At 48.8% G+C, this 14,418-nt stretch overlaps 1 protein-coding gene across 1 annotated transcript; it reads left to right on the top strand.

Moving 5' to 3' along the window:
- The first annotated feature begins 4,503 nt into the window (after positions 1–4,503).
- LOC119781460 (carbonic anhydrase-like) lies at positions 4,504–9,108 on the top strand. Its single transcript, XM_038281944.1, has 6 exons — positions 4,504–4,583; positions 7,172–7,369; positions 8,383–8,501; positions 8,581–8,673; positions 8,744–8,806; positions 8,899–9,108. Exons 1-6 carry the CDS (start codon positions 4,550–4,552, stop codon positions 9,091–9,093), a joined length of 702 nt encoding a protein of 233 aa, XP_038137872.1. The 5' UTR covers positions 4,504–4,549; the 3' UTR covers positions 9,094–9,108.
- The last annotated feature ends 5,310 nt before the right edge of the window (positions 9,109–14,418 follow it).

Here is a 14,418-nt window from a genome sequence, read left to right as displayed (position 1 = left end):
GAGATTACAGAAGGAGGGAGTTGCTGCCTGCTTATTGTGGAGCTGTGTTTTACAGGCAGTCATTGGAGGAAGTCCTACAGGAGAGAAAGTCCCGGTAAGAACTTAAGGAGAACCTTGAATTCAGCCATTAAATAAACAGTAGCATTTAATAAAGGCTTTATTGAGATCTAGAGGTCAGCAGATGGGTTGATGCTGAGAACTGCTCTTAAACTACAGCTTCTTAGGACAGATGTTTGGCAGGTGATGTGGACCACACTGCCCCCTAGTGGAAGAAACACGGTTAGTGTCCAAGCAGGGACATTATTCCCACATTTTCTCTTTGGATTAAGGCTGGATGATATGGCCATAGTTTATATATTTGTTCATTTAAGTAAATTCAATATAGAAACAAAAACTTCTGAAGTCAAGAAATCCCAGAACAGACGCAATATCACACTTTAGACATGTTTACTTTGAAGATAAACACCTAAAACGACATAAAACGCAGAATCATGCTGTAATCATACTGGAATATTAGATAAGCCATATTACCCTCATTGAGTAAATCTCTTTTGTGACGTATAATGACATTAGATTATTGTACAGGCCTCTGTTGATGTTGATCAGCCATGTGTTTCCTACCGTTTATGCTGATTCAGGAGTCATCTGTATCTGTCATGTAATTTGTTATACTAAAATATGTGCAAATAGATGGAACCCTCTAAACAGAGTGTAAAAAGGAAGTCTGTTCATGCTCTGCACTAAGCTCTCCTGCATTAAAGGGCTTTCACTGAGATCTTTGCCATATTTGCTGCTCAATCCTTTAACCATCTGCCTTAGTCAAGATTTCTATTCAGCACAGGCAGAGAACGCAGTCATGAAGAAGCAAAGAGAAATCTGTTCTTTGACAAACATGGATGCCTCCAGTAAAGCACATTCACATGAAAATTAGTCTTAATTAAAACACTGATCATTTATTGAACAGGATGGAATAATTTCACATTTAAAGGACTTTCAGAAGTTTGAATTCTGAATATGAGCGACTTTTCCTTTAACCTTATTCTTAAAATTAAAACTTTTCATTGCTCATAATATGCTTCTGGGAGCTGTCCAGAGGAGAGGTGCTGAATTGCTGCATTTGTTTGCATGTCTTTACCTTCAGGGACCAGGATATTCATGAAAAGAAATGAACTTTAACAGTCGGAGCCGGATGGGTTACCTGTACCCAGCACCTCGATGGATGGACGATCTGACAGCTCTACGCCTGGCTGAGTGACGTGGCGTCTAAAAGCTAGCTAACTGAAATACATAGGGCTGTCCGAAGTACTACCAGGGACAAAAAGCGACCATGTTTCTGCTGTGGATCATTGTAAACAGAGGAAGCAGCTGTATTTATACAGCAAACTGCACTATAAGTTGAGTTAATGACTTATTTCTAGAACTGCGCTGCTTGAGGCGGCTGCATGTTGGAGAAGCTCTGCTAGCTTGACTCTGATATTTGACTTTACGAGAAATTTTGTTTCTATATTAGTGGAATTTCTTTTTTCTTATTTTTTTTAGCCTCTGGTCTTGAACGCTGTCAGACTAGAAGAATGTTCACTGATATTTTTATCCTTTTTGGATACTTGTTTGAATACGTAACCACAGCAACCATAGCAACTTGATTTTTCTTAAATCTGGGAACAGCTAAAAGACTTTTGTCACGAAACCTGGAAATAGTCCGCCGTTGAAAAGGGCCACTTCCTGTTAGCGGTCTGTCTGTCAGGGTGGGTGGAGGTTTGAAGAGGACCCGAATGCAGAAGCTGAAGCTGAGGTGGTTCTTGGAGTAACAAATAGTAACAAATAACAAAATCCACCGAGTCTAAAAAATACTTAAATCCAGAAAAACTCAACAAGAGGGCAAAGAAATGATGACAAACCAGCAACAGTGATGATGAGCAGGAGGTCCATATATGGGAGAGAGAAGCAAAGACCAGGCTAATCAGCAGATTGGGAGCAGGTGTGAACAGAGGAGTCTAGAAGGGAGCTACGAGAAGGAGACTGACACAAGAGGGCAGCAGAGGGCAAACAAGAAATACCTAAGAACTCAAATACAATCAAAAATAACTAGAATAACACAAAATGGAAATAAAACCAATGAAAACTTAAAGATCAAACTCAAACAGAACCAAAACCATGACACTGTCTTTGCAAAATTGATGGTTGATGGAAACTGGTTTGATTAACTCGCCAGCTGTTACATATAATGATGTAGAGGAAATGGCAGAAGCAAATTCATCAACAAATAAGCGTGAGAAGGGCTGTTCATTCTTTCATGAAGAATTTATTCAGTTACAGTTGATCGGCACTCGTTGTTTTAATATCTTCATCCACTAGATGGTGCCAATCTGCCACTAACTGGAACTTATCCAAAGTATATGAGTGATGGATGTAATTGAGAAATGGATATTATATTCAACAGTCAGTTATCATATTAAACTGGGATAATATCGGTGATTCGATGTGTCACATTATTGGTCCATGGCTGCAGGAGCAGAATCAGCATGACTTGATTGCTGCGAGAGAACTGGCTGTTGCTTCTGCAAAGATATGAAAATAAAGTGCCGACTGAGTGAAATCCATCGAACAGTGGAATAGGACCAGGTTAGATTCTTTTATTTCTTATTCTTTATTTTTATTCTTTATGAGAATAAAGTCAGGAGACCTAAGCCAAAGGGATACAAAATAAACTCTTAAAGTCCATCTGATACTGTTTAGTATCTGGATCTATTTGCCCCATTCAACATGGCGGACGCTCTGACCCATCAGAAAGAAGATAATTTCCCCCTGGGATCATTAAAGTATTTCTGATCCTGATTCTGATTCTGATTCTGATTCTGATCCTGATCCTGATTCTGATTCTGATTCTGATCCTGATCCTGATTCTGATTCTGATCCTGATCCTGATTCTGATTCTGATCCTGATTCTGATCGTGATCCTGATTCTGATCCTTATTCTGATTCTGATCCTGATCCTGATTCTGATCCTGATTCTGATCCTGATTCTGATCCTGATTCTGATCCTGATCCTGATTCTGATCCTGATTCTGATCCTGATTCTGATCCTGATCCTGATCCTGATTCTGATCCTGATCCTGATCCTGATTCTGATTCTGATCGTGATTCTGATTCTGATCCTGATCCTGATTCTGATCCTGATTCTGATCCTGATCCTGATTCTGATTCTGATCCTGATTCTGATTCTGATCCTGATCCTGATTCTGATTCTGATTCTGATCCTGATCCTGATTCTGATTCTGATCCTGATCCTGATTCTGATCCTGATACTTATCCTGATTCTGATTCTGATCCTGATTCTGATCCTGATTCTGATCCTGATCCTGATTCTGATTCTGATTCTGATCCTGATCCTGATTCTGATCCTGATCCTGATCCTGATCCTGATCCTGATTCTGATTCTGATCCTGATCCTGATTCTGATTCTGATTCTGATTCTGATCCTGATCCTGATCCTGATTCTGATCCTGATCCTGATTCTGATCCTGATCCTTATCCTGATTCTGATTCTGATCCTGATTCTGATCCTGATTCTGATCCTGATCCTGATCCTGATTCTGATTCTGATCCTGATCCTGATCCTGATCCTGATCCTTATCCTGATTCTGATTCTGATCCTGATTCTGATCCCGATTCTGATTCTGAAGCCCCAAACAAAAGATTACTTTGATCAAAGAGAACATTTTAAATATTATAAAATTTTAATATTTTATTTGGATTAAAAATCTATTTTCTATGATTGAAAGCATTTATGTTTTCATTTAAGTTACTTTTTTATTGATATTGTTGTTTGTTTGAAGCTTCATTTTAGCTTGAACAATAAAGACACTAATGTCCTAACTATTATACAGTCCAATTAAAAAACAATGTTACTTTAATTTTAAAAAGTTGCTTTAAACCTTTAAAACTTTAAAACTTGACTTTTATCAAATAAAAGTGTTCAAATGGAGTCGTTTTAGTCTCTACTATGTTTTTTGCATTCCAAAGTGTTTTTCTCCTGTAGTAAAGTGAAGGTGTTTCTAATTGGAAATATGTTGTTTGATTAAAGCAGCCATTTTTTAATTGAATAATAAAGAAACTAATCATTAGTGTTGTTCTTTGTTAAGTTGCGAACGATTTCTGCTTAGTTTGGAGATCATTCTAATTTACCTTTATTAAACTAATCAGCTAAATAAGAAAAGCAATATTTAGTTATATATTAAACATCCGTTTTATCAAGACACAATATTTCTATAAATATAATGTTATTATCAGCTGGAAGCAGAAGATCCTGATTATAAACAGAAATTAATATCTAAATGATTTTCCTGAAGACGCTCATCCAGACGAGTTTTAATGTTTCACGGTTAAACTGAAGCAAAGCACCTCGGAGCAAAACAGCAAAGAGAGGAGCAGAGGAGGAGCAGAGGAGGAGCAGAGGAGGGGAGGAGCCCCCCCCCCCCGCCCCCCCATAAGAGGACGGCCGTCTTTCCCTCCTGCAGAGCACCGATCATCGGCCTCAGCAGCAGCAGCCATGGCTCACGGATGGGGATACGGATCGAGCAACGGTAAGGAGCCTCCGCACATCAGTGGGGACACAGGCCCTTGGGGGCCACAGGCCGCTGGGGGCCACAGGCAGCTGGGGGCCACAGGCTGCTGGGAGCCACAGGCTGCTGGGGGCCACAGGCTGCTGGGGGCCACAGGCAGCTGGGGGCCACAGGCTGCTGGGAGCCACAGGCTGCTGGGGGCCACAGGCTGCTGGTAGCCACAGGCTGCTGGGGGCCACAGGCTGCTGGGGGCCACAGGCTGCTGGGAGCCACAGGTTGCTGGGGGCCACAGGCTGCTGGTAGCCACAGGCAGCTGGGGGCCACAGGCTGCTGGGGGCCACAGGCAGCTGGGGGCCACAGGCTGCTGGGAGCCACAGGCTGCTGGTAGCCACAGGCAGCTGGGGGCCACAGGCCGCTGGGGGCCCCTTGCTGCCTCCTGTCTATAACTGCTGTCGGGACAAATGGATCCAGATGAGAAACTGTTTCTCTGTTCAGACCTGTTCACATGGAGCCGGTTTGAAGGAGGAGGAGGATGATGATGATGACTGACAGCTGTTTCAGGCTGTTTCAGGCTGTTTCAGGCTGTTTCAGGCTGTTTCAGGCTGTTTCAGGCTATTTCAGGCTGTTTCAGGCTGTTTCAGGCTGTTTCAGGCTGTTTCAGGCTATTTCAGGCTGTTTCAGGCTATTTCAGGCTATTTCAGGCTGTTTCAGGCTGTTTCAGGCTGTTTCAGGCTATTTCAGGCTGTTTCAGGCTATTTCAGGCTGTTTCAGGCTGTTTCAGGCTGTTTCAGGCTATTTCAGGCTGTTTCAGGCTGTTTCAGGCTGTTTCAGGCTATTTCAGGCTGTTTCAGGCTGTTTCAGGCTGTTTCAGGCTATTTCAGGCTATTTCAGGCTGTTTCAGGCTATTTCAGGCTGTTTCAGGCTGTTTCAGGCTATTTCAGGCTGTTTCAGGCTGTTTCAGGCTATTTCAGGCTGTTTCAGGCTGTTTCAGGCTATTTCAGGCTGTTTCAGGCTGTTTCAGGCTATTTCAGGCTGTTTCAGGCTGTTTCAGGCTGTTTCAGGCTATTTCAGGCTGTTTCAGGCTGTTTCAGGCTGTTTCAGGCTATTTCAGGCTATTTCAGGCTGTTTCAGGCTGTTTCAGGCTGTTTCAGGCTATTTCAGGCTGTTTCAGGCTGTTTCAGGCTGTTTCAGGCTGTTTCAGGCTGTTTCAGGCTATTTCAGGCTATTTCAGGCTGTTTCAGGCTATTTCAGGCTGTTTCAGGCTATTTCAGGCTGTTTCAGGCTGTTTCAGGCTGTTTCAGGCTATTTCAGGCTGTTTCAGGCTGTTTCAGGCTATTTCAGGCTGTTTCAGGCTGTTTCAGGCTGTTTCAGGCTATTTCAGGCTGTTTCAGGCTGTTTCAGGCTGTTTCAGGCTGTTTCAGGCTATTTCAGGCTGTTTCAGGCTGTTTCAGGCTGTTTCAGGCTGTTTCAGGCTATTTCAGGCTATTTCAGGCTGTTTCAGGCTATTTCAGGCTGTTTCAGGCTATTTCAGGCTGTTTCAGGCTGTTTCAGGCTATTTCAGGCTGTTTCAGGCTGTTTCAGGCTGTTTCAGGCTATTTCAGGCTGTTTCAGGCTGTTTCAGGCTGTTTCAGGCTATTTCAGGCTATTTCAGGCTGTTTCAGGCTATTTCAGGCTGTTTCAGGCTATTTCAGGCTGTTTCAGGCTGTTTCAGGCTATTTCAGGCTATTTCAGGCTGTTTCAGGCTGTTTCAGGCTGTTTCAGGCTGTTTCTGAGAGAATCAATTTTTTTGTGTTGTTTTGTTTTTTTAAGTTAGAAAATGTTAGAAATGCAGTAAAGATCTCATCAGTTCCAAATGTTTAACAGAGAGCCTCGGCCCCACAGTGGCCCCACAGTGGCCCCTGGGTCCCTGACAGAATCCAGGGGCCCCTGTTTCTGTCCCTGCTGCTCCGTTAGAGCTGGGTTCTTAACCTCTTACACCCTAAGGGGTTATAAATAAATTTCTGCCTGACAAAAACACACAAAAGTAAATCACTTATAGCCTCACAGCTATTAGATTTAAGAAGAAACTTTTGGTACCTCTGTAAAGGTAAGATGTCATAGAATGGTTTTCTGGTGTCAGCACCATTGTAGCTTTGACCCTGCCTGAAATATTAGGGACAAAATACAAAATATTTTGCATTTTTTGAACCTCACCAAAATTTTCTTTGAAATAAACATTGCAAAACACTACCAAAATATTATTTATAGCACAAAAAAGTAGTACAGACTTTCAAATCTAAATGTTGTGTAAAAATATACCAAGTTTGGACTCAATCAGATGAATCATATTTATTTTAGAATGGTATTAGTGAGAGATTTCTTAGGCGGAGAGGCCATTTTGGCACATTTATCCATAAATGTCACCAAACTGTGCCAAATGTGTTTTTTACATCAATACTGGGGGTTTGTTAAAATTACGAGGTCACGTAGCAGCTGGACCCGCCGGTGGGTCCGTAGGGTTCTAGGGGTTAAGGAGAAGCTCTGTCAGTTGCAGGTTCCTGCAGCTCTGGCTCTATGCTGCCTGATCTACATGTAGAAGTTTGAATGAGTCCCCTCTGCTCCACCGGTAGGACCCGACACCTGGGGGGAGGAATACCCGCTGGCTAACGGCCCCCGGCAGTCCCCCATCGACATTGTGACCAAGGAGGCCCAGTATGACCCGTCGCTGAAGCGTCTGAAGCTCCAGTACGACCCGTCCAACGCCAAGGGCATCCTGAACAACGGACACTCCTTCCAGGTGGACTTTGTGGACGACACGGACAGCTCCAGTAAGCCGCACTGACCCCCCTGCTGGTTCTGATGGTTTGGCTTCATGGACCCATACTTTAAACACTGATAATGATGACATCAGCATCTCAATTTCATCCGTTTCATTATTTTATTCTTTTATTGGCAAAACATCTCTGCCTTTATTCTTATGACTCTTATGGGTGTAGCTGTAGGACGGGGGCTGATGCCTCCACCCAGGCTGGATGCCCTCAGATAAGCCTGATGGAAACGCCGCCTTATCTGCTATCTGCAGCTCAGTATGCAGGTTCAGCCCTTCACCACCGCGCTGTTGCTGCTGCAGATAAATACCTCCTATAAACCAAACTATTGCTGCAGCGGTTCGTCATAGGACGGTTTATTTAACCCTTTATAGTGAAAACTTTAACATTTCCAGCCAATAGTGTTAATGGAATCCAGGACAAGTCCTTATTACCTTTGAAACATTCAAAAAAAAGGGATTATATGATAAAAATTTAATAAATTTATTTTTTTAAGTTAAAAATTAATATCAATACAATAACCAGAAACAACTTTCAACAATATATTAAGAAAACTAACAAAAGTTCTTCTAGAGGAAATTCATGAAAAACCCTCTGAGAGTGAAAGAAACAAATTTTTATTTGGTCCAACATAACCTTAGAAGCATCAATACTGATACTGGCACTGACATTTTTTAGTTTATAAACCTAAATCTAATTGTTAACTAGACTTATTAACTTTTTTTCTTTACTTAACTTTTTTCCAACTTCATTTCCAGTAGATAATCTATCATTCAAGGGTCATATGTCAGATGTGCAGCCATGCAGCAGGATCTTTGCTGAATGGCTGGATATAGATGTTTAGGAGATTTTCACTCCCATATTTTTATAAACGCTGATAAAAGTCAGTCTCTAAGCTACGATCTGCTCTTTGAGGTTTATCTGGAATTTCTCCAGCAGCTGCTGTACTAAACGAGGTGTCGGCCTTTAGAATGACTTCTGGTTGGTGTTCAGGAACTGTTTGTGTTTCTCAGCGCTGACTGGAGGCCCCGTCCCTGGAACCTACCGTCTGAAGCAGTTCCATTTCCACTGGGGGGGCAGAGACGACCGAGGCTCTGAGCACACCATCAACGGCATCAGGTTCCCCTGTGAGGTAACCGCGGTAACGCTGGAACAGAGCTTTCCTCTCATCCTGACCACGCCATGAACACCTGTGCCCTCTTCTTCTTCAGCTCCACCTGGTCCACTGGAACACCAAGTACCCCAGCTTCGGGGAGGCGGCCGATAAGCCCGACGGACTGGCTGTGGTGGGGATCTTCCTGAAGGTAAGAGCTGCTTCATCCAGAGCAGAAGGTGCTAGCTGAAGAAGCTGAATAAGCTCCATGTTTCCATCAGATCGGTGCAGCCAACCCCCGCCTCCAGAAGGTTCTGGATGCTTTGGACGCCATTAAGACCAAGGTAAACCGTCCGACATGGTGGGAGGGACGCGTTGCCAGTTGCTCCTGTACTGATCGGCCGTATGTCTCCTTCTTTCCTGACCGGACCTACAGGGGAAGCAGACCACCTTCTCCAACTTTGATGCAAGAACTCTCCTTCCTGCTTCCCTGGATTACTGGACTTATGAGGGCTCTTTGACCACCCCACCCCTGTTGGAGAGCGTCACCTGGATTGTTCTCAGGGAGCCAATAAGTGTCAGCCCTGCACAGGTGAGAACCCCCCAAAACAGCACATGGAGGTCAGACTGACTCAGCTCACCAGAACATGTAGGTGGTCTACCTCCTTTAGTCTGGGTCAAGTAAGGCTGACCAGTCAGTCAGGAGAACATCTCATTTAGGTTCTGCTTCATGGCAACCAGCTGCTCCAGATGGTGCAGCTGAAACTCACCGTCAGGAGCTGAGAGAAGCTCAAGGAGATTGGAGGGACCTCTGTTCTGTCAGACCAGCATACCCCGTCAGACCAGCACACCCCGTCAGATCAGCACACCCCATCAGACCAGCACACCCCATCAGATCAGCATATCCCATCAGACCAGCAGACCCCATCAGACCAGCATACCCCATCAGACCAGCAGACCCAATCAGACCAGCAGACCCCATCAGACCAGCATACCCCATCAGACCAGCAGACCCCATCAGACCAGCATACCCCATCAGACCAGCAGACCCAATCAGACCAGAAGACCCCATCAGACAGGCAGACCCCATCAGACCAGCATACCCCATCAGACCAGCATACCCCATCAGACCAGCATACCCCATCAGACCAGCAGACCCCATCAGACCAGCACACCCCATCAGACCAGCAGACCCCATCAGACCAGCAGACCCCATCAGACCAGCAGACCCCATCAGACCAGCATACCCCATCAGACCAGCAGACCCAATCAGACCAGCATACCCCATCAGACCAGCAGACCCAATCAGACCAGCATACCCCATCAGACCAGCATACCCCATCAGACCAGCAGACCCAATCAGACCAGCAGACCCCATCAGACAGGCAGACCCCATCAGACCAGCATACCCCATCAGACCAGCATACCCCATCAGACCAGCAGACCCCATCAGACCAGCACACCCCATCAGACCAGCATACCCCATCAGATCAGCATATCCCATCAGACAGGCAGACCCCATCAGACCAGCATACCCCATCAGACCAGCATACCCCATCAGACCAGCAGACCCCATCAGACCAGCATACCCCATCAGACCAGCATACCCCATCAGACCAGAACACCCCATCAGACCAGCACACCCCATCAGATCAGCACACCCCATCAGATCAGCATACCCCGATCAGACCAGCATACCCCATCAGATCAGCATACCCCGATCAGACCAGCATACCCCATCAGATCAGCATACCCCGATCAGACCAGCATACCCCATCAGATCAGCATACCCCGATCAGACCAGCATACCCCATCAGATCAGCATACTCCGATCAGACCAGCATACCCCATCAGACCAGCATACCCCATCAGACCAGCATGCCCCGATCAGACCAGCATACCCATCAGACCAGCATACCCATCAGACCAGCATACCCCATCAGATCAGCATACCCCATCAGATCAGCATACCCATCAGACCAGCATGCCCCATCAGACAAGCATGCCCCGATCAGACCAGCATACCCATCAGACCAGCATACCCATCAGACCAGCATACCCCATCAGACCAGCATACCCCATCAGACCAGCACACCCCGTCAGACCAGCATACCCCATCAGAACAGCACACCCCATCAGACCAGCATACCCGATCAGACCATTATACCCCATCAGATCAGCACACCCCATCAGATCAGCATACCCCGATCAGACCAGCATACCCCATCAGATCAGCATACCCCATCAGACCAGCATACCCATCAGACCAGCATACCCATCAGACCAGCATACCCCATCAGACCAGCATACCCATCAGATCAGCATACCCCATCAGATCAGCATACCCCATCAGACCAGCATACCCATCAGACCAGCATACCCATCAGACCAGCATACCCCATCAGACCAGCATACCCATCAGACCAGCATACCCCATCAGATCAGCACACCCCATCAGACCAGCATACCCCATCAGATCAGCATACCCCATCAGATCAGCATACCCCATCAGACCAGCATACCCATCAGACCAGCATACCCATCAGACCAGCATACCCCATCAGACCAGCATACCCATCAGACCAGCATACCCCATCAGATCAGCATACCCCATCAGACCAGCATACCCCATCAGACCAGCATACCCCATCAGATCAGCATACCCCATCAGACCAGCATACCCATCAGACCAGCATACCCCATCTTCTTCACTGGTGGTCGTTTTCCAAAGAAATATGAAATTTGTTTTACTGCCATATTTCCTCCTCGGGGCCCAGTAGACCAATAGACGGGCTCAGTAGACCAGTAAAGGGGGCCCAGTAGACCAGTAGACGGTCTCAGTAGACCAGTAAAGGGGGCCCAGTAGACGGTCTCAGTAGACCAGTAAAGGGGCCCAGTAGACCAGTAAAGGGGCCCAGTAGACCAGTAGGGGGCCCAGTAGACCAGTAAAGGGCCCCAGTAGACCAGTAGGGGGCCCAGTAGACCAGTAGACGGGCCCAGTAGACCAGTAAAGGGGGCCCAGTAGACCAGTAGACGGTCTCAGTAGACCAGTAAAGGGGCCCAGTAGACCAGTAAAGGGGCTCAGTAGACCAGAAGGGGGGCCCAGTAGACCAGTAGACGGTCTCAGTAGACCAGTAAAGGGACTCCGTAGGGCAGTATAGGGGCCCAGTAGACCAGTAGGGGGCCCAGTAGACCAGTAAAGGGGCCCAGTAGGGCAGTATAGGGGCCCAGTAGACCAGTAGGGGGCCCAGTAGACCAATAAAGGGACTCCGTAGGGCAGTATAGGGGCCCAGTAGACCAGTAGGGGGCCCCAGTGGGACCATTTTAAGGGGGCCCCCAGTGCCCATTTAAGGGGCCCGTAGCCCAATAAAAGGGACTCCGTAGGGAGTATGGGGGCCCCAGTGGGACCGTGGGGGGCCCCCCATTTAGCCAAGAAAAGGGGCCCCCTTTGCCCAGTAAAGGGGCCCATTTAAAACCGGGTGGGGGGGCCCAAGTGGGGACCAGAAAAGGGCCCCCAGTAGACCAGTGGGGGGCCCCAGTAGACCAAAAAAGGGACCCCGGGAGGGCAGTATGGGGCCCCAGTAGCCCAAAGTGGGGGGTTTCCAGTGGGACCAGAAAAGGGGGCCCCAGAAGACCCAGTGGGGGGGCCCAGTAGACCAGTTAAGGGGCCCCAAAGTAGCCCAGAAAAGGGCCCCAGTGGGGAAAGTGGTTCGTAGCCCCAAGAAAAGGGCCCCATTTGCCCAGAAAAAGGGCCCCCCGTGGGGCGGGGTGGATCATTTAAAACCATTTAAAAGGGGCCCCAGTAGCCCCGAAAAGGGGCCCCCAGTGGGGTTTGGGCCCAAAGGTAGCGGTTAAAGGCCCCCAGTAGCCCCAGTAGGGGGCCCTGCCCAAGTGGGGGGCCAGTAGCCCTTTAAAGGGGAAATTACGTGGGGCCCGTTTTAGGGGCCAGTAGACCCCAGTAGGGGCCCGGGAAAAGAACCCAGTTAAAGGGGCCCCAGTAGACCAGTGGGGGACCCAAGTAGACCAGAAAAAGGGCCCCCAGTAGACCAGTGGGGGGCCCAGTAGACCCATTTAAAGGGGGCCCCGGGTAGACCAGAAAAGGGGGCCCAGTAAAAACCGGGTTGGGGGGGGCCCAGTGCCCATAATGGGCCCAGTAGACCAGAAAGGGGGCCCCCCAGTGGGGCAGGGGGGACCAGTAGACAGAAAAGGGGCCCCCATTTTGGGGCAGGGGGCCAGTGACCAGTAAAGGGCCCGGGTAGACCAGTAGGGGGCCGGGTAGCCCGTAGGGGCCCCCCCAAAGGTAGACCAGTAAGGGGCCCCCAGTGGGCCCAGAAAAAAAAAAGGGGCCCCAGTAGGGCAGGGGCCATTTAAAACGGGAAAAAGGCCCCCCAGTAGGGAGGGGGACCAGAAGACCAGTAAGGGGCCCCAAGTAGCCCAGAAAAGGGGCCCCCAGTAGGGCAGGGGTCAGTAGACCAGAAAAGGGGCCCCCAGTGGGAGTGGAAGTAGACAGTAAAGGCCCCCGGGTAGCCATTTAGGGGGCCAGTAAAAGAAAAGGGGCCCCCAGTAGGGAAAGGGCCCGTGACCAAAAAGGGGCCCTTAGCCCTTTTTGGGGGGGCCAGAAAGACCAGTGGGGGGCCCCAGTGGGAAAGTTAATGGGCCCCGTGGGCCCGGGAAAAGGGGCCCCCAGTAGGGCAGGGGGCCCAGTAGACCAGAAAAGCCCATTTGGGGCAGTGGACCAGTTGCCCAGAAAACGGGCCCAGTAGACAGAAAAGGGGCCCCAGGGGGGAAGGGGTTCAGTTGCCCAGAAAAGGGGCCCCGTAGGGCAGGGGCCCAGTAGCCAGTAAAGGCCCCGGGTTGACCGTGGGGGGCCCCAGTAGACCAATAAAGGGAAACGTAGGGCATTTAAAGGGGAAAGAAAACCGTGGGGGGGCCCAAAGTAGACCAGAAAAGGGGGCCCAGTAGACCAGTAGGGGGAGCCAGTAAAAGAAAAAGGGCCCCCAGTGGGCCCAAAGTGGGGGGCCCAAATTTAGACCGGTTTAAAGGGCCCCCATTTAGACCAGTAAAGGGGGCCCAGTAGACCATTTGGGGGCCGGGTAGCCCCGGGAAAAGGGGCCCCCGGGTTGGGGCAGAAAAAGGGGCCATTTAAAACCATTTAAAAGGGGCCAGTAGCCCAGTAGGGGGGGCCAGTTAGACCATTTAAAGGGGGGTAGACCAGAAAAGGGCCCCAGTAGACAGTGGGGGGGCCGTAGCCCAGTTAAGGGGCCCCCAGTTAGACCAGAAAAGGGGCCCCCGTAGGGCGTGGAAGTAGCCCGGGAAAAAAGGGCCCCAGTAGATCGTGGGGGGCCCAGTAGCAGAAAAGGGGCCCCCAGTAGCCCCATTGGGGGGCCCCAAAATTTTAGACCATTTAAAGGGCCCCGTAGACCGGGTTAAAGGGGGCCCAGGTAGACCAGTGGGGGGGCCCATTTAGCCAGAAAAGGGGCCCCCAGTGCCAGAAAAGGGCCCCATTTGGGCAGTGGACCATTTAGACCGGGTAAAGGGCCCCAGTAGATAGTGGGGGGCCCCGGGTAGCCCATTTGGGGGCCCCAGTCCCCCATAAAGGGCCTCAGGTTGGCGTTAGGGGCCCATTTGGCCCGGTTTCAGGGGGGAAGGGTATCTTTAGACCAGTAAAGGGGCCCAGAAAGCCCAAAGAAAAGGGGGTCATTTGGGACCAAAAAGGGGGGCCCATTAGCCCGTAGCGGTTCATAGCCCAGAAAAGGGACTCCGTGGGGGCCAGTATGGGGGCCCCATTTGCCCAGTATTTTGGGGGCCCCGTAAAACCATTTTAAAGGGGTCAGTGGGGGAAAGTATGGGGGCCCCAGTGACCATTTTAGGGGGGAGAAAGTAGCCCAAAAAAAGGGAAAGTAGGGCAGTTTTGGGGGCCCAGTAGACCAGTGGGGGGCCCCTTTTAGCCCCACAA

The sequence above is a fragment of the Cyprinodon tularosa genome, unplaced genomic scaffold, assembly GCF_016077235.1.
Source record: "Cyprinodon tularosa strain WSP-4 unplaced genomic scaffold, ASM1607723v1 ctg1038, whole genome shotgun sequence".
Classification (NCBI taxonomy): domain Eukaryota; kingdom Metazoa; phylum Chordata; class Actinopteri; order Cyprinodontiformes; family Cyprinodontidae; genus Cyprinodon; species Cyprinodon tularosa.
Note: the sequence above shows the minus strand (reverse complement) of the source record. Positions and strands in the feature narration are given on the sequence as shown.

Excerpts from the sequence above, each read along its gene's own strand:
- LOC119781460 (XM_038281944.1), top strand. The coding sequence starts at position 4,550 with ATGGCTCACGGATGGGGATACGGATCGAGCAACG. Across the intron at positions 8,674-8,743 it reads TGGTGGGGATCTTCCTGAAG|ATCGGTGCAGCCAACCCCCG; the intron begins GTAAGAGCTGCT and ends TGTTTCCATCAG. Across the intron at positions 8,807-8,898 it reads TGGACGCCATTAAGACCAAG|GGGAAGCAGACCACCTTCTC; the intron begins GTAAACCGTCCG and ends CCGGACCTACAG.